The sequence below is a fragment of the Balaenoptera borealis genome (genome assembly GCF_965194805.1).
Source record: "Balaenoptera borealis genome assembly, chromosome: 20".
NCBI lineage: Eukaryota > Metazoa > Chordata > Mammalia > Artiodactyla > Balaenopteridae > Balaenoptera > Balaenoptera borealis.
In genome coordinates, this window is record NC_138879.1 from 18,117,135 (window position 1) to 18,136,747 (window position 19,613).

A 19,613-nucleotide genomic window follows, 5' to 3' on the forward strand; every position below is an offset into this window, starting at 1 on the left:
CACACTTGGAGACACACACACAAAAGTTTTAATATAAAGTAACACTGAGAGTTCATATACACATCTTAGAAAGTCAGGTCGAGGAGTGTGAAGAGAAGAGCTGCTGTTAGAAGAGAGGGAATTGGGTGACCTCTCCAAAGACAGATGGGCGCTGGCGGAGGGCTGGGGTGTTCCGGCGATAGCCAAACTGACCATTGAACCCCTGGGTCACTTTCAGATTGGCATTATAGTGGTCATGTCCGGTCACCTGCTGGAGGGAATGCCCTTGCGGGACAGAGAGAGAGGCCTGAGCCTGTATTCAGCCCCCTCTTGCTTTCCCCACTCCCATTGGGCTGGTACAGGAGGCCAATCCAGTATAGTCACAGTGCTCCCATGTCCCAGCTGAACCCTCAATCCTGAAAAGCCAAGGGTTGGTGAGGTGGAGGAGACAGATGGCATCCTGGAAACCAAACCTCATACTAGGAATAGCATGCAGGAGGAGCGTGAATGGTACATGCTGGGACGGGAAGGGCCAGAAATTTCTGGGCTTGGCTGAACTTGCTTTGCTGCCAGGAGAACTGAGAAAATTTCACCCTTGCATCTGACCCAGCTGGAGAAAATGGATGAGCTCAATTTGGCCAATGGTGCCAGGGGACATGTGACTAGAATGTGGCCAAAGGGTGGTGGAGTTGGGGTGGGAGGAGGGTTCACCCTGCCAGAAAAACAGGTCTCAACTCTCCCTTTTCCTGTTGCTGCTAAATGGGGCCTAGAGAGTGAGCAGGACACAGCCTGCTCTGGGAGCAGTGAGAAGAACACAGGCTTTCACTGGAAAGAGTAGAATTCCAACCCCAGCTCAGCCCTTCTTAGCAAATCATTTTAACTCCCTAATCCTCAATTTCCCTGGCTGTAACCTGAGGATACTCTGAGGGTAAAAAGCACCTGACATACAGCGGATGCTCAATAACTATTAGGGAGCACTGTGACACCATCTGCACATGTATGAGAGGAAGAGCTGGAGGATGCAGTCAGACCCTGGGTCGCTTCCCCCAACCAGGTCTCTTTATGGCCCAGTTTCTCTCTCTGTGGAATGCACACCACTCTTCCTAGGTGGGACCATGGTGAGACTGGAAAGGGAGGTGGCACTTGCCTGCCCCTGCCCAGTTTCTCCTGTTGAGGTATCTCTGTCCTTGCCCGAAGATATGGAAATAATCCACTATCCAGCCATCCCTTCCTGTACCGCCATGATCCTGAGAATGAGGGAGAAAATGCAGAAGACTGTCAGTCATGATGCAGAGAGATGCACAGTACAAACCCCGCCTCCAGGCTTGTTTGAGGGAGGGAGAGGTCACAGCCAGGGGTAACAGGGCCAGACAGATTAAATATACTTAGTGACTTATTGCCTTTCAGGGAGAGGCAATGTAGCCTGGCAGTTAAGGGCTCAATGTCTAACGCCAGAGAGACTGGTTCTAATTCCAGCTCTACCCCTAACAAGCTGTGTGACCTTAGGACAATGACACAGCTTTTTTGGACCTCAATTTCCTCAACAGTAAAATGGGGGTTTGCTTTGAAATTTAAGTGAGATATAAAGGGCCTTCAAATAAAGGGCCTGGCATACTAAAGTTTCAATAAACATGATCTTCATGTAAATGAAAATAATACCTACCACAAATGGTGTCTGTGACGATTAAAGAATACTTACAAAATGGAACATAGAAAATTTCAAAAGTGTGTACACCATATTATTTTTCAAGCTTTTAAACTCTCGAGTATTCCCCCAGATTCTGGCTCCTTCTGCTATAAAAATTACGAGTAGACAGCAAACACACACAAACATGGCACACACAGATGTGTGTGTCCATATGCATGTACTGAACACACATGCGCACACACGAACACCCGGGACCACAAAAACTCCCAAGATTTGTTCACAGAATAACCCGCATTAAGTCCTCCTCTCCCTAAGTCACTGACATGTATTATAGACACAAATATTGGAAGCAAAAGTGTTGAAAAAAATTGGAGCTGAGCCTATAATAGCCTCAGAATCTTTGATCCCGGGGAAGTACTCTGCGGGGGAGGGGCAACATCCACGAGGGAAAAGGCCTGGGGAGAAGCGAGGGCTGCAGAACTTCGGGAGGTTTCCTTCCAGGCAGCTCACAGAAAGTCGCAGCGAGCGAGCCCTCTTGAACTATGACGTCACCGGACCGAGGGCCCCTCACCTAGGCAGTTCTTTGTCTTTTTACCGATTGTCGGGCTTTTTGAGAATTTGCGGCGGGAGGTCACCCCAAAGGGTGGATCCGTGATGCCAAAAAGGACAAAGAAACCCATTTGTTCGGCAGAGGCTTGCAGAAACCCAAAATGAGATCATTCTCAAGTTCAGGCGTGGAAGGTGGTTCTGTGAGCTCAGTGAGCTTGCGCTCAACACCTGTCTCCCGCCTCCGCCAGTTCCCGGGTTTCATTAAGAAAACTGAGAGGGTGCGGGTCGGGGAGCCTCCCTGGTGGTGAGGGCGCTGCCATGAGACGCCCGGATCTGGGAAGTCGGCCCCGCCACGAGGGCCAAGCTCTGCGGGCACAAACGGTGGGGTTCTCCGCTGCGCTCCTGTACCTGATCAGTTTTCCGCAAGATGGGCGGAACCACGCGGCTCCGGAAGTACCGGCGGGCGTGGTAGTCCTGCTGCGCGTTGTAGGGTGGAATCGCCGACCAGAGCTTGGGCCTCACGTGCTCATAGGTGCGGGCCATGGTGCTCACGGCCACTCCATCCAAGATGAAGCTCTTCTCCAGCCACAGAGGACACGCGCAAAAGTGTGCCATCCTAACCGCCGCAGCCTCCGAAGGCTTTTCTAGCGCGAGCGGAGGGTCTTGGTGGGGGCTCCCCTGCGCATTGTTACGTGATGTCAAAGACTCCTGTGACACAAACCCTACTGTCCCCATCCTACGAGGTAGGCTCTCGGGGCTGAGGGGGAAGTTGCTTAAATGGTCCAGAGGTCAGGGATGTCTAGGAGGGAACCATGCAAGAGGAATCAGAGATTGAAGAGAAGGGGGATTACTGAATGTGGGCAGTGTTAACGCAGTCGGGCCCAGCTCCCTGTTTTCCTTTTAAGAGCAAGGTTCTCTGCTCCCACTTTATTATATATATTTCCCAAACCCAGTTCCCTTGAAAAGCTTGTACCCAGAAAGGATCAGAAAGAGCTCAGAGAGCATCTACTTCCAACTCTCGTTGTACAGAACTGGAAGTTGAAGCTCAGAAATGTTGGAATATTCCCTAAATCCATTTAGTGGCAGATCCAGAACCAGAATTCAGATCTCCTGATTTCCAGTAAACGCACTTAAAGCACTTCTCCCCTCCCCACCCAATTCTTTTCATCAGCTATTCCTCCTCCCGTTAAATTTAAAAAACCAACAAAACAGTAAAAGCTGTATACTTATCAATAAAACAGTAAGTACCATACTTCCCTCTGTCTAATATTATGTATATATGATAGGATACAGCAAAACATGAAGTGATTTTCCCTAGTTATTGTTGTTACAAGTGATTTTTCCTTCCTTTATATTTATTTACTTCCCAAATTTCCCCCTTGAATAATAAACCCTTATATATAGATGCTTTACATATCAAAGTGGCTTATACAAATTCCTCTGCTCCTCACACCAACTCTGAGCTGCTATTATCATTTTACAGATGAGGCAATAAATCCAGGAATTCTTTTATGTTACTATTATAATACTAGTAACAAATTTATTAGATATAATAATACAAAGGCACATGTATTAATTAGAAAAAGGTTGCATTATACCTACACGTAATAGTCACCAACCCCAGCATCTCAATACTCAGCATATTTAATCTTTCTACACTATGACAGGTGAGCTCCTAGCAATCAAATTTGAAATTATAGAAAGTCTATAATTTGAGCCCATTCTATTAAAACGTGAAAAGAACCTGGAAAGAACATTAGAGGACTTGAGAGGACGAGGGGAAAAATGACAGGCCCAGCTCTCACCTCACATTTGAGGAAGGCAGGTGAGAAACTTCACATTATGCAATGGGATAAAAAAAGATTCATTTTAAATGGAGTACCTGGGGGCTTCATGTCACATTAAAGACTTGAAATTCACCAGCCTGGAGGATGGGGTAGGGGAGGAAGACTGGTCTATTTTACAGACTTCGGGATTTAATATTCCTAAAACCAAGACTGACTGAGTCTAGACAGAGGACTGGTCCTCAATCTTGGCTGCACTTCAGAATCTCCTAGGGAGCTTTAAAAAGTCCTGATGCCTGGGTCCCACCTCCACAGTCTGACTTAATTGGTCTGAGATATGACCTGGGCACATTTTCAACTCCTCAGATTGAAAACCACTGCTTTCTAGTTCTGGTACATCTGAAGGACAAAAGGGAAGCCATCTCACCAAGTGACTGTGCTAGGGTCTTCACATACACTCTAATCCTCAGCCTTTCATTGTACCCAATCTTACAGATAAAACAATTTCCAGATACTAGATACATGGACACAAACTTTAGTGTAAAAATCCTCTTCCAACATCTTCAGGCCAGACTATTGATCCAAACCAGCTGAGTGCTCATTTTCCCCAGACCCTGAATGTCACCTAAATCAACTGTCATGGCTTGGAAAAAAAAAAAGCTACAGTGTTACTCTCATGGCTAGGAAAAAAAAGGCTAATGTTCAATACCTTCAGGCAGAATTTGCCAGGGCTCATGCCTGTTGTGCTGGCATTCTATCATCTTTTATTCTCAAGCTAGGGTTTGGCAGATATATGACCATCGTGTCAAAATACTTTTGATAGCAAAATACTTGCAGATATTAACAACTTAGTCATCTTCCATGAGAGCAATTATTATGTGTCAGGTTTTACAAATGTAAACTCATTTATGTGCCAACTTACCCAGAGGAAACCTGTTAACTGCAGAAGTGCACATATATACGCGTGTACCTGTTTCCTACTCACATCACTCCTTGAACTCCATGAGTGTTAAGGATCTGACCACACATGCTACCTTATCTCAAATACCTTTATAACTGTAGGGCAGTCACCTGGGATAACCTGTCACCAAGCAGTATCTACCACCTGCAATTTAAGAACTAAAAAACTCAAGTTTTTACAGCAGAAATTGCAAAGTCCCCAAAGTCTGCACACTGACAGAAGTGCAATGACTGTTTATCTTTTTTTACACATGCCCACAGAAAGTCTGCACTGGGTAGTTTTATTTTACAGAGGGGGTAAGGGTTAGGTGGTGTCAAGAAGAGTGACATGGAGCAAATAATTTTTATTATCGTTTTTTTCTTTTACAAATACACCGAAGAATCATGCAATGCTGCCAGCATTGGATGCAATCCTGGGCCACAAGTCTGCACATTCCTTTGCAACTGGTCCTGTGATGGCAGAACCTGCATAAAAGAATGATGTGACACATAAGCTCAAAGGGCCCTTTCCTTGTACTCAAGTTAAATCATCCAGTCTCAAAAGTCTAACAACGATGTGGATTCTTTATTACCTTTCATCTCGCCTTTATTGTTTACTATGACCCCTGCGTTATCTTCAAAATAAAGAAACACACCATCTTTTCTCCGGTATGACTTTCGTTGTCGAATTACCACTGCTGGATGTACTGAGAGGGGGGGAAAAAAAAGCAGCTGTCATTTAACCTGCCAAGTTCCAGTGCCACCACGAGAAAGCAATTTACACCTTGGCTAGCTCTCCAACATTTCCCATTTGGACAGAACGTATACTCATTAGCTTTTCATTTCCTAAAATCAAGTGTGAAAGACAGTGTAAACACCAATCACCCCTTAAGGAAAGACCTTACTCATTTCAATTCCAAACTGCCTGCATTTCCTTGCAAGTGTAAATCTGTACTTTGGGAGTACGATTAGCAACGCACCAGCAGGAAACTTGCTAAGCACTTTCTATACTTTTCCTCACTTCACCCAAGAGGTGGGTACTATTTAAGATCCTAATGTCAGGACTTCCCTGGTGGTCCAGTGGTTAAGACTCCATGCTCCCAATGCAGGGGGCCTGGGTTTGATCCCTGGTCAGGGAACTAGATCCTGCATGCCGCAAATAGAGATCCCATGTGCCACAATTAAGACCCGGCACAGCCAAATAAATTTTAAAAAGATCCTAATGCCATAGAATTGGGAATGGGACCCTCCTCACACTGAATGAGTGGAGAGGCCAAGCTATTAACTCCTTATTATGCAATATTCCATCCCAATTTATATCAAAACCTCCAAGTGCAAACCTTGACCTAAAAATTAGCACTTTATGCCTTTCTAACTGCAGGGCACATGTTGTTTTAAGAGCAAAACCTGTAATTAACCTAAATATCTCATGACACATGCACAGAACAGAACGATTTTAAATGATTATGGACTTCTTTAAGTTTTTAATATGCAAGAATAATTTGTGAAGCAAAAATGGGTTACGGGAAGGTAATGGTCCCATTTACATCGGAAAGTAGGACATAAAATATTAAAAACGATCATCCCTTGGAGGTCTAAGAGCTGGGTAACTGAAATTCAACTTCTATTTCTTATTTAATTAACTCTATGTTTAACTTTTTGAGGAAATGTTTTCCAGGGTCATAAATAACTTTAAAAAACCTACCTGCTCCAGGGCTTCCCTGGTGGTGCAGTGGTTAAGAATCCGCCTGCCAATGCAGGCGACATGGGTTGGAGCCCTGGTCCGGGAAGATCCCACATGCCGTGGAGCAACTAAGCCCGTGCGCCACAACTACTGAGCCTGCACTCTAGAGCCCAAGAGGCACAACTACTGAGCCCACGCGCTCCAAAGCCCGTGCTCCTCAACAAGAGAAGCCACCACAATGAGAAGCCCGCACGCCGCAACGAAGAGCAGCCCCCACTCACCGCAACTAGAGAAAGCCTGCGTGTAGCGACAAAGACCCAACACAGCCAAAAATAATAAATTTAAAAAAAAAAAATTTTAAAAACCAACCAAACAAACAAAAAACGCTACCTGCTCCTAAAGTGAACATTTTTCCAGACATTCAAAGCATCTACTGCACTTGAAAGAAAGCCTGGATTCAAATCCTGACTGACAGTAGCCTGGAGACCTTGAACAAGTTACTTAATCTTCTGGAGTTCAAGTTTTCCTCTTGTAAAGTAGGGACAACAGTTACATTTCCATATTTAATATCAGACACTAGAAATGTAGGATCTTCTAAGGACAGAGATCCCGGCTATCCTTGAAGCAAGTACTATCTATGTACATAGATGGTCTCTGAGTTTTTTAATGGGAAACACACTGAGTGACAGATAATATTGGCTGAGACCCTCCTCCGTTGGACTCTCATCTACTTAGAACAATTTAAATTCTCACAAATGCATCTAGCAAATAAATAAGGCCACACGAATACAGGACTCTGGATTTCCAGTCCTGCTCCTTTCCACATTTCTGTATGTTATAACTAAGTCTAAGGCCAGGAGATGTAGCTGATCCTTGAAAAATGAAGGGTTAGGGGCGCCAGCCCTCTGTGCCGTCTAAAATCCATGTGTAACTTATAGTTGACCCTCTGCATCCACTGATTCAACCAATCTCAGATAGCGTAGTACAGTAATATATTGTGGGGAAAAAAAAAAATCCATAAATGGACGCATGCAGTCCAAACCCACGTTGCTCGTTGCTCAAGGGTCAACTGTATTCATTTAGAAGAAACAAGGACCAAAGAAAAAATTAAGAGTTGGAAAGTCAGAACTATTTTTATAACCATGAAGTGTCCTCTGGTCTGTCCCACAACTGATTGAGACAGACAGCACATCCTGCTGCCACCTCACCCATAGTGATGGACAATTGTTCTGCCCTTCCCTGACAGCTCCCCAGGCCACAGATCAGACCCAGCAAGTGTTCTAAGAGGAAAGCCTGTCTAGTTGCATGCTGATCCCAATCAACACATTGATTTATCAGTGCTTAAGCACAATGCTTATTCCTTGCCTACCAAGCCCCCAAGTGAATATTAGAGGTCAACAAAGTAAGATTTCTGACCAAAAGGCTAAACACCTGGGGATAGAGTAGGATACAGACCTTCAAAGAGTAACTGTGATACATGGCTGAGACCTGTCACACGTGTACTGCGCATTAAGAGGACTTCGCAGAAAAAGCAAAACATCCCAGGCCAGAGACAAACTAAGCAGGCACAGGAGAAAAGTTCAGGAGCTGGAAACTCAAGTACACTGAGTATCAGAAGCTCTAAAGTCAGTCAAGTCAGAAGTGTCTGAGGCCCCTCTCTAACCCATACATCTAGTAGGAAAACTTTTGGGGGCTGTCCATGATTAAGCAGTGAGCAGCTCCTTGTTTTAGTTTCTACCAGAAGACATTTAGAAGCAACTATGCCAAACTTTTGACAAGTCACAACCCTGAGTTAATCTCATCTTTGTATAATTATTCCTTTTCAAATTAGTAGTTCCTGAAAAGGAAACTTGCCTGAGGTGACTTAAGTCTTAAGGCTGTGATCTCACCTGGTACCACCATGTTCATTTGTAGCCTAGGAGTCAGCAATTAATTAGAGACCTGCTCTCATAGAAGAGACAACCCTAGTAGGGGGCACAGCAAAAATCTGAGGCACAAAGGAAGGGATTTAAGTTGGAACAAAAAAACCAAGAACTAAAGGGAGAGCTGGGGAAGGAACTATGTGGATGGACTGTAAATCCCAGGACAGAGCTTTTGTTTCTATAGGTATAAATATGTGAGGTGGTCTGTTAACTATCCGCTGAACTTGCTGGGGGAAATGGCAGGGTAAATATGCAGAGCCCCTAGCTTACTTCGGAAGCCAACTAAGAACTTAACTGGGGGTGGGGTGGTGGTGGTGGATGAATTGGGAGATGGGGATTGACATACATACACTATCAATACTATGTGTAAAATAGATAACTAATGAGAATAACTAATGAACTGTACGGCACAGGGAACTCTACTCAGTGCTCTGCGGTGACCTAAATTGGAAGGAAATCCAAAAAAGAGGGGATATATGTATACGTGTAGCTAATTCACTTTGCTGTGCAGTAAAAACTAACACAACATTGTAAATAAAGCAACTATACGCCAATAAAAATAAAAGAATGGTCTTTAAGACAGCAAGAATAGAACTTCAACTGCAGCTTATCTCACACTGCCTCTCAAAGAAAATCAAGCTTTAAGAGGCCCTGAGAATGGTAAAACTACTGTTCTATTTTCCAATAGAGGGAGAAGTCCTTCAACTGTCCACAGACCAAAAGGAGGATCTGGTCTCTCTACTGACCCTTCTTTCTGAGCTCTGGTTTGCCTTTCTTGACTGTGGCCATCACCATGTCACCCACACCAGCAGCAGGAAGTCTATTCAGTCGTCCCTTGATCCCCTTCACAGAGATGATATATAGATTTTTGGCTCCTATAAAAGTAAACAAAAACAAAAAACAAAGTTTTTTTTGAGGGCTTGTTAGGCAGTTCTCCATTTCCCCAACACCTCCAAGGCCTCCCCCTCCACACACACTCCCAAGCAGTTAGTCCCCAGGTGGAACACCTTGTCACACCACCGATTGAAGCAAAACAACACAACATGCTGCTGCTTCACCCAAAAGCGGTGTTTTCACTCTGCCCTTTCTTGACGGCTCAGTGGGTCATTAGCAAAAGGCCCACTGAGTGCTTTTAAAAGGGGCAGTTTGGCAGAGTGCAGCCGAAGGTCTCACCTGTGTTGTCAGCACAGTTGATCACGGCTCCAACCGGAAGACCCAAGGAAATCCGGAATTTCGCACCAGAGGACCCACCACGTCCTGTAAGAAAGAAGGGAAACAGGAGGGGTCCCTTCACATTCTTAAGCTATATATTCATTCGCATGTGCTTCGGGGAGCGGTACACTGTAGATTCGCTCTCTCTAGGACTCCTTATCCCCTCCCCATGTGCCACCCAGTTCTCAAGGCAAATAGCCAATTCCTCACTATTAGCACATTACATTGAGATTAAGGGACCTGGACGACTCAATTCTCGATCCAACTTTTGCACCACGTAGTTCTTCCTACAAGGCGAGAGACCGCACAAGTCGCCCACTCTGGGGATTAAGCCAGTCCAACTCCAACCCCATTACTGAAGCGCTAGGCGCGGAGTGAACCCGCGGGATTCGGTCAAGAATCACGACTGGATCCTGCGAACTCAACCCTCCAGGCCCCCCCGTCACTTTCGGGGGCTCTCCCGGTGCTCTCGCGGTGTCCCTCCACTCCCTCTCTGGCCCGGAGCAGAGCAAAGCGTCCCAGCTGCCCATGGCCGCCGTTCCCGGCGAGGCCAGCAGCAACTTTGCGACAGATGGCGAAGGATCTCCCAAAGCCAAAAACTCACCTCGCTTCGACATCTTGAACGCCGGAAAAGGACAAAAAGGAAGTAGTTATACAGGACACTGAGATCTCAACTCCAACGCCCCGCCCAATCTGGTCACGTGATCTGGTGCTTGTTCAATCCGCCTCTCTTCCCCAGGGCGCGGTCTTATTACGTCATAAATCCTGGGCATCGTGTAGGGCTCTCGCTGTGAAGTGGGCGGTGGAGGGGTTGAGGGCTGCAGGAGCGTGCATGTTACCCACTGTACACTGCATACAAACTCGAAAGTAGTTGTTTGGGACAGAGAAACATTGGTTTAATTTATCGGAAAACCTCTCTGAGCACTAAGTATGTGCCAGGGACTTCGATGGACGCTAGAGGTTCAGAAATGATTAAATGGTCTGTGCTGTATAGGGGCCTCCAAAGAACACACGGCGTCGGGGGCTAGAGGGAAAGAGTTCGAAACGGTTTCATTAGGTTGTGATATAACTGAGAAGTACCATTATAGCGCTACAGATGATTCCATATGTGTGTACTTGGTCCCATACCCATCTGTATTTTAGATATCTTGCTTTATTCATTACTCCTTTCACTTCTCCCATTCTTCGGACTTCTTTCTGTCGATATATTCATTCAAATATTTATTAAACGACTACTTTATGCCAGATTCTGTTTTGGGCATACGCTAGACTACATCAGAGAACAAAACAGATCAACATTTATGCCCTGTGGAGCTTACATTCAGCCAGGGTGGCGGTGAAGGTGGATATTAGATACTAAGCCATAGACGTAGTAATTGCAGTATATAGTATGTTAGATGGTGATAAGTACTATGAAAACAAAAGTAGAAAAAAGTAAGAGAGGTCTGGAAGTGGGAGGAGAGACAGATTGCAATTCAAAATAGAATGATCAGTGTGGGCTTCATGGAAGAAGTTGACATTAGTGCGAAGATTTTTAAGGTGAGGGAGCTAGCAATATGATTGTCTAGGAAAAGCAGTCCAGATAGAGTCATCAACCAATGAAAGACCCTAAGGTGGGATTGTGCCTGAACAATGTGAGGACCAGCAAGGAAGCCAGGAGTGACTGGACAGAGTAAGTGAAGGGAAGAGTAGTAGGACAGAAGGTCAGAAGTAATGGAACTGGACCATTAGAGCTTTGTACACTGCTATGGACTTTGACATTTACAGACTCAAATAGGAAACCAATGAGTCATAAGCAGAGGAGGGACATGATCTGACTAATATGTCAGAAGGATCACTCTATTTGAGACTAGGCTGTGGGAGGGAACACAAAGATACAATAAGGTGATCTATTGGGAAGCTCTTGCAGTAACTCAGGAGAGAAATGATGGTGGTTTAGACTAAAGAGGTAGCAATAGAAGTAATGTGATGTGATCAGATTCTGGATATGTTTTGGAGGTAGAGCCAACAAAATGTGGGGTGCAAAAGAAAGAGAAGAAAATGTTTCCAAGGCTTTAGTTCTGAGCAAGTGGAAGATGGCATTGCCATCAACTGAGATGGGGAAAGCTATGGGAGGAACAGGTTTGGGGGTAAGAGTATGAGTTCAGTTTTGGACATGTTGAGTTAGATGTCTGTTAGACAACCAAAAGAAATTTAAATAGCAAGTTGGACATATTAGCCTGGAGTTCCAGAAAGAGGGAGATATAAATTTGGCAGTCATCAGCATAGAAGTATATTTAAAGACATGATAGTGGATGAGTTCACAAAGAAGCAAGGGTAAATAAAAAAGACCGAGGGCTAAGCTCTGGGGTACTTCAACTTTAAGAGGTCTATAAATTTATACATTTATAAATTTCTCTTATCACTCTTAAATCCTTCACTTGCTCCTGACTGTTTCTCTAGTTACCAGTTTTTCTCTCTCCTTCACTTCTCAGCCAAATTCCATGTGTTTCTGAATGTATGATTTCATTATCATATTTGTCTCTGTTGATAAATGAAACTAGCATCCATCCAGGTGTCCCTCTGGGATTCCTGTCCAATTTCTCTTCAGTCTGCCTTCTCAATGTCTCTCGAATATATCCACTTCTCTCCATCTCCTCTGCTAATGCTCTGGACCAAGTCACCTCCATCTCTTGCCTAAACTATTTCTGAAGCTTCCTAACATGTCTCTTGACCTCTATTTCTCCCCCCTCCATCCACTCACTCTTCATACAATGGCCAGAAATAATTTTTCAGAAATGTAAACATTACTATGTCACTCTCCTGAAAATCCTCCAATGGTTTCTGTACTCTTAGAATCAAAGTTAAAATCCATATCACAGCCTACTAGGCCCTGATCTGGCATTGCCCTACCTCTTAACCTCATCTTGCACCGTGCTCTGTCTTGCTCTGCAGGGTTGACGTTTTGGTCCCAGACACCATCCATGCTCCTGAATACCCATAGGCCTCACACATGCTTGGAATACTCTACCCTGCCTACCCGTATCATGTATTTCACGTTTACTGATTTTTCAGATCTCAGCTTAAATATCTTTTCCTTAGGGAAATTCTACCCTGACCTCTCTCACGTAGTATTTTTCCTTCTTACTATTTATTTCAATTCTTCAATATATATTTGATGACTTTGTTGAATAACGATCACCCTCAACTAGTCTATATGCTCCATTAAAGGCTGAGCCCATGTTCTCCTTTTCGTTCAGTGGTATATCCCCAGCATTCAGCATAGGGCCTGGCTCAGTAAATACATGCTGAATGATTGCTGAACAAATGAAGAAGTCTACCTCTATGGTCTCCATACGTCAGCATCCTTGTGTGAAGGAATTTTTATTCATCTATGGCAAAATTAGAAATATTTGGAAAACACAGTGTTTCTTATAAAGCTCCATTTGCTCAATTTAAAGGACTGCCTATTATTCTAGGATTATCTTTTTTCATCTTTCTTGTTAAAAATGTTCCTTTCAACCCTATGTCAACTGTCAACTTTCTACCATCCCAACACTGCCCTTTTTTTTTTTTTTTGGAATTTCAGTGGTCCATGAAAACCAAAGGTCTGGGAATGATCTGTCTCTATTTCCTTACTTCCTGCATGCACATGTTCCTTGAACCCCTGTAGTGTAGTTTATGTCCTCACTACATGACTGAAAGTATACTACAAATTATATATACTGAAAAATTATAGTAGAAAGGTCACCATGACCTACTCTTTCCAAAATCCAAGGACCCTCCTCAGTCTTTATCTTACTTGACCTCACAACGTTTCACACTGGGGCCCTTCCCATCTTCTTGACACTCTTCACCCATGGTTTCCATGATGCTAATAATAATAGAAGTTACTATTTTTGGAGTGCTACTAAGTACCAGTCATTGAGTTAAGCATTTTACAGGAATGTGACTTCTTGAATCCTCCCCACAACCCTGTGACTTAGGTATTATTATTCTCATTTTTCAGATGAGAAAACTGAGAAATAGAAAGGTTAAGCCATGTGTCCAAGATCACACAGATCATGAAAGGTTGAGATGGAATGGCACCCTGAGTCTGGCTGATTCCAAAGCACAGGCTGTAAGCCGCTCTGTTGTATTGCTCTCTCCTCCTTACTCATTGTCCCTTCTAAGTGTATTTCCCTGAGTGATCACACCACCCAGTAGCTTCCATTACCATCAATATGCTGATAACTCCCAAGTCTGTATCTCCAGCCCAGACATTTCTGCTTAGCTCTAGCCAATGTATGGAACCAAAGACTGGGACACCTCCACCCCACAGGCACTTCAAACCTGACGTCCAAAGCCAAAATCATGATTTTCCCAGAAATTTTGCTTTTCTGCCTATATTAGTTGTCTTGATTGGTGCTACTAATTTTTCTGTCCATGCATCTAAAAGTCTGCCCTTGGTTCAAGCCTATTGCAACAGCCTCCAAATGGTCTGACCATAACCTCTGGTTGCTTAAAAGCCTGTACTGGTCCTCTAGTGCCTGTGGAATAAAGTCCAAGCTCCTTAGCATGGCATTGGAGTCTCTTCCTGAAATGGCTTACCTTCTCCCTGGATTCATCTCCCGTCACCTCGCCTCTTACACTTCACACTCCAGAAACACCAAACTGCTTAGGATTTCAGGACTCTTTCTTGCTTTATCCACTACATGTTCTTCAAAACTCTTTTCGATGTCATGTCTTTTTGAACGAGCCGTCTCTTCCCTGTGCCATTTCACAACTCCAGCATGCTCTTCCCCAAACCACCTCTTTACTTAGAGCAGTCATTCTCAATTATCTTTGTCTGAATATTCTTTACATTCTTAAGTTATTGAGAACTCCAAAGAGGTTTTGTTTATACAGTTATATCTATTGACATTTACCAGATTAGAAATTTAAATTGTGAAATGCTTAAGGTAATAAATCCACTACCTGTTAAAATACATAACATTTTAAAATGAAAAAGAACTGTATTTAAATTTTAAAAATAATGAGAAGAATAGCTTTGCTTTACATTCTGTTAGAAATCCCTTTAATATCTGGCTTAATGAAAGACAGCTGGATTTTCACTGTTTAGTCTGTTGTGACATCATGTAGCCTCTGGAAAGCTCCACTGTACTCATGAATGGATAAGAATGAAACAGGTAAGTAACGAAGTATGAAATAAATTCTTTTTTCCTATGTAGAAAGTGTCTCACAGGCAGACCTCCAAGAATTCAACTCCCAAACCACAGACTGGGAACCACTGACGTAGAGATAGAGAACACAGGAAATTCCTTTGCGCATTGACCTCATTAGAATATAAAATCTACGATGCTGTAGTTTATTACTTTTTGTATTCCCAGAAAACATTGAAGAATGACCAAATATTCGCTTGGTTAGTACCACCTTTCTTTTCTACCATCTTTGGGATGATTTAAGGTTTAAAAGGAGGACCTGAGGGGGCACCCGGATTTGAACCGGGGACCTCTTGATCTGCAGTCAAATGCTCTACCCCTGAGCTATACCCCCTCTGCTGGCAAGTAGGAGATTACAGCTTATTTGTAGTGTTTACTGACCAGACATTGCATTGGTCATTAACAATAGTTTGATATGTATGACCAATTGTTTCAGGTTTCCTGGGGTGATGCTAAAGAACCAAGAGAAAAGGCAATTCGCACCCAAGTGGTAGAAGGGGAGGGCGAAGTCAGGTCTGAGCTGGGCTTGAAGGTCCTGCGGGGTGTGCGATGGGATTTCTCTCCTTCAACAACAACAACCTCTTGTACCTCTGGCATCTTGGAATTCTTTAAGTCTAATTTCCATCCTCCCTGCCTGCACCCCGAGCTGCATTGGATCCCCAGCCTGTGCTTTGCACAGGAGAGGAAGTGCTTCCTTTGTCCTTCCCAAGACACCCCTGCTCTTGTACCAGACGTGCCCGCAGTATCTCCATTCTCTCCAGCATCTTCAGTCTCTTCCACTCACTTGGCTCCTTCAATCATCAACAGGTTTCCCTAGACTGGAAAATTTTCCCTTTAGCTGTTATCGCCTGTCCATTTCTTCTTTCTCACTACCAATTTTTAAGAAAGTCTGTGACTTCATTTCTCTCCTTATCAACAAGCTGTCTCCGTAGTTCTGTTACTCTCTACCTTTACTTTCTCGACTGTCAGGTATTTTTTTCCCCTTGGAGTATGTATCTTGTTTCTCCAACTAGACTGTAAGTTCCTTGAGGGCAGGGATCATGTTGCATTTCTTTTTGTATTCCCCACAGTGGCACAGTGCCTGTTTCACTATAAGCCCTGGGTGGTACCTATCAGCCAAACCTAATTAAACTCAACTGTGGCATTCCACCAAGCTTGCACCCAAGAAGCAGAATGTGGTTAGGGGAGAGCTCAGAAGTCTGGGTCGCTCCACCAATCTCAGACAGTCTCCCTGTTTATTACTCTTCCACCACTGACTGACTAGGTTCACTTTCTCACTCTCTAAAATGACTATTTCACATACGTTCTCCAGTCTCAAACCTTCTACACCTTATCTTTCCTCCTCAGAGAGTGCTGAAGAGCCGGCCTCTTCCTTGCTGGAGAAAGTCAGCATCAGTCAGGAGCAGGGTTGTGCTGATAAATGGCTAACGACTGGCTCCAGGGGACCTGATTTTTAGCATTTGCCAATTCCCATAGTGCAAATTCGCCCACCTGCTAATTTCCAGTGAAGTCAACTGGCTTTAAAAATTCCTGAAAATTTAACAATTGGTTCTCACAAGCCGGTATGAGTCGAATCTAGTGCACTTCTGGGATTGACTCCCTCTTTCACCAGCTACCAACTATACACTGACAACTCCCCAAATTATGTTTCCAACCTAGACATTTCCCTGAACTTCAGAATTAACTGGATCTCCACCTGCATACTTAACATCTCCTCTTAAATGTCTACAGGGCACCTCAAACTTAGCATATTGACCTCATACTAGAATGTGAAGTCTCTAAGGATAGGAGGCTGTACTTTATTACGTTCTGTTTCAGAGCTTTAAAAAGAAACTCTTGAGGGTTTTTTTGTTTTTGTTTTTGTTTTTCCTAAACTTACTCCTTTCTCAGTTCTTTATCTCAGGAAACCACATCCACCCAGATAGTGAAGACAAAAAAGAAGAGTTATTCTTTTTTTAAAAATTTATTTTATTAAAGTATAGTTGAAGAATTAAACGGAATGGGTGTCGGAGGCAGAGGTTCTGAAGTTCACGACTCCTAGAAGGGGAGGGGAATGAAAGGCTCTCGGTGAAGAAGGACTCCTCAGAGCCTTTCTCTCCTGATGACAACGTGACTCTTTCCAGAGAGCAGCAGTGACAGCTCTGGAATGTCTAAGGAGAGGAAGGGCTTAGTGACCAGAGTCTGCTGGCAGCACAGGATCCTAGGTCCAGAACCCTTCAGATCAACTTACCAATAAGTTCACTACGTAAAACAGTTAAATTTGGTTCAAATGGGGAAGAATGAGAGTTATTCCAACCTGGCAACACCCCCTACCCCCATTGGGGGTCCTTACAGGAGAGGCTCCAGGGAGTACCTTGAAAACCGTTGGAAAAATTCTCCTCATAAATGACTTGAAATGCCATGTCTGTAATATGCTACATTCAATTTTTTTACCCATTCCAATTATTTTTCTATTTTTCTGCCAATCTCATACTTTAATTAATTTAGAGCCTGAGAGCTTTGTAATATAACAAAGGAAGAAATTGAAATGTCTAATAAATAAGTAAAATAACAACATGTTTTTTGGGTGGGCCGGCGTATTAGTGTATTTCTTTAAAATAATGTCTACTATTGGCAGGAGTTGACTAGATACCTTCAACATAGAGATTCACTTGGTAAAACTATATATTGATCAATAAAAAAATAAATGAATATAGCTGATTTACAATTTTGTGTTAGTTTCAGGTGTACAGCAAAGTGATCCAGTTATACATATATTTTTATATTTTTTTTTCATATTCTTTTCCATTGTGGTTTATTACAGGATACTGAATATAGTTCTCTGTGCTATACAGTAGGACCTTGTTGTTTATCCATTCTATATATAACAGTTTGCATCTGCTAATCCTAAACTCCCAAGCCATCCCTCCCCCACCCCTTGGCAACCACAAGTCTGTTCTCTATGTCTGTGAGTCTGCTTCTGTTTCCTAGGTAAGTTCATTTGTGTCATATTTTAGATTCCACAAATAAGTGATATCATATGGTATTTGTCTTTCTGTTTCTGATTTTACTTAGTATGATAATCTCTAGGTCCATCCATGTTGCTGCAAATGGCATTATTTCATTCTTTTTTAATGGCTGAGTAGTATTCCATTGTAGATATGTACCACATCTTGTTTATCCAGTCATCTGTCGATGGACATTTAGGTTGTTTCCATGTCTTGGCTATTGTGAATAGTACTGCTGTGAACACGGGGGTGCATGTATCTTTTTGAATTATAGCTTTGTCCAGATATATGCCCAGGAGTGGGATTGCTGGATCATATGGCAACTCTATTTTTAGTTTTTTGAGGCACCTCCATACTGTTTTTCATAGTGGCTGCAGCAATTTACTTTCCCACCAACAGTGACTCTAAAGAAAAGCCATTCTTGATTCTGCTCTTTCCCTCATCTTTCTCAAGCCATCCAGTGTACAGGAAGGACATGGCTCCCCTCCCATGGTCAATCTGGATGCCTGCTCTCCTCTCTAGCTCTGCTGTTCTCCCTGTGATAAGCTAAACAATGGGCCTCCAAATATGTCCACATCCCAAGGCCCTTGTGAATATGTTATCTTACATAATAAAAGGGACTTTCTAGATGTGATTAAGGGTCTTGGGTTGGGGGCATTATCCTGGATTATCTGAGTAATCAGAAGAGTCCTTATAAGAGGGAGGCAGGAGGATCAGAGTCAGAGATGGAGAGACGTGAGGATAGGAGCAGAGATCAGAAGGTGAGGAGATGCAACCTTGGCTATGAAGATGGAGGAAGGGGCCATGAGCCAAGAAATGCTGGCGGACTCTACAACCTACAAAAGTCAAGGAAACTGATTCTACTCTAAAGCCTCCAGAAGAAATGTGGGCATACCAGCACCTTGATTTTAGTCCAGTAAAATTGATTTTGGAATTCTGACCTCCAGAACTGTAAGGTAATAATACATTTGTGTTTTAAGCAAATAAGTATGTGGTAATTTGTTACAGCAGCAACAGGAAACTAATATGTCACTGTAGTCTCAGACATTGCTACCATCTCTCACTTGCACTGTTGCAATAGAATCCTACCTAACCTCTCCCTCTCTCTTTTTAAAAATTTTATTGTGTCCACTTTTCTTCTTTTCCTTTATTGTGGTAAGAACACTTAACACGAGATCTACCCTCTTAACAGATTTTTAAGTGTACAATACAATGCTGTTAACTATAGGCACAATGTTCAACAGCAGCTCTCTAGAACGTATTCATGTTGTATAACTGAAACTGTATGCATTGATTAGCAACTCCCGGTTTCTCTCTCCTCATCCCTGGCGACCACCATTCTACTCTCTGCTTCTATAAGTGTGATTGTTTTAGGTACCTCATGTAAGTAGAATCATGCAGTAATTGTCCTTCTACGATTGGCTTATTTCACTTAGCATAATGTCCCCTGTTGTCGCATATTGCAAAATTTCCTTCTTTTTAAGGCTGAATAGTAGTCCATTGTATGTATTCTCTGTTTCTACTCTTCACTCCCTGTAAATCTCCCCCACAATAGCGTGAATGATGATTTCCAGTCCCTCTGCTCAAAACTGTCCAACGGCTGGCTTTTCATCCATTTGGAATAAAATCCAAACTCCTTACTTGGGCCTATAAGGCTCTCTGGCTACTTCTCCAGCTCTCTTGAATCACTCTCCCTTGTCTCATGTTCCTCCAGCTACTCTGGCCCTCC

General features: G+C 43.3%; 2 protein-coding genes across 2 annotated transcripts; both read right to left on the bottom strand.

Moving 5' to 3' along the window:
• Positions 1 to 10: 10 nt before the first annotated feature.
• On the bottom strand, positions 11 to 5,106 carry SPMAP1 (sperm microtubule associated protein 1). The gene is made up of 3 exons (XM_082373539.1): positions 2,585 to 5,106; positions 1,127 to 1,226; positions 11 to 264 (listed from the first exon to the last, which is right to left on the bottom strand). The coding sequence occupies exons 1-3, from the start codon at positions 2,909 to 2,911 to the stop codon at positions 107 to 109; spliced, it is 585 nt and encodes a 194-aa protein (XP_082229665.1). The 5' UTR covers positions 2,912 to 5,106; the 3' UTR covers positions 11 to 106.
• Positions 5,107 to 5,249: 143 nt separating this feature from the next.
• Positions 5,250 to 10,468, bottom strand: RPL23 (ribosomal protein L23). The gene is made up of 5 exons (XM_082373536.1): positions 10,322 to 10,468; positions 9,679 to 9,762; positions 9,252 to 9,380; positions 5,493 to 5,606; positions 5,250 to 5,385 (listed from the first exon to the last, which is right to left on the bottom strand). Exons 1-5 carry the CDS (start codon positions 10,332 to 10,334, stop codon positions 5,303 to 5,305), a joined length of 423 nt encoding a protein of 140 aa, XP_082229662.1. The 5' UTR covers positions 10,335 to 10,468; the 3' UTR covers positions 5,250 to 5,302.
• Between the last annotated feature and the right edge of the window lie 9,145 nt (positions 10,469 to 19,613).

Coding starts and splice junctions, on each gene's coding strand:
- SPMAP1 (XM_082373539.1), bottom strand. CDS start 2,911: ATGGGGACAGTAGGGTTTGTGTCACAGGAGTCTTTGACATCACGTAAC. Junction 1,227..2,584: donor TCTTGCGGAAAACTGATCAG/GTACAGGAGCGC, acceptor CCTCATTCTCAG/GATCATGGCGGTACAGGAAG. Junction 265..1,126: donor GAGAAACTGGGCAGGGGCAG/GCAAGTGCCACC, acceptor CTGTCCCGCAAG/GGCATTCCCTCCAGCAGGTG.
- RPL23 (XM_082373536.1), bottom strand. Junction 9,381..9,678: donor CAACTGTGCTGACAACACAG/GTGAGACCTTCG, acceptor TTACTTTTATAG/GAGCCAAAAATCTATATATC. Junction 5,386..5,492: donor CAATAAAGGCGAGATGAAAG/GTAATAAAGAAT, acceptor TCTTTTATGCAG/GTTCTGCCATCACAGGACCA.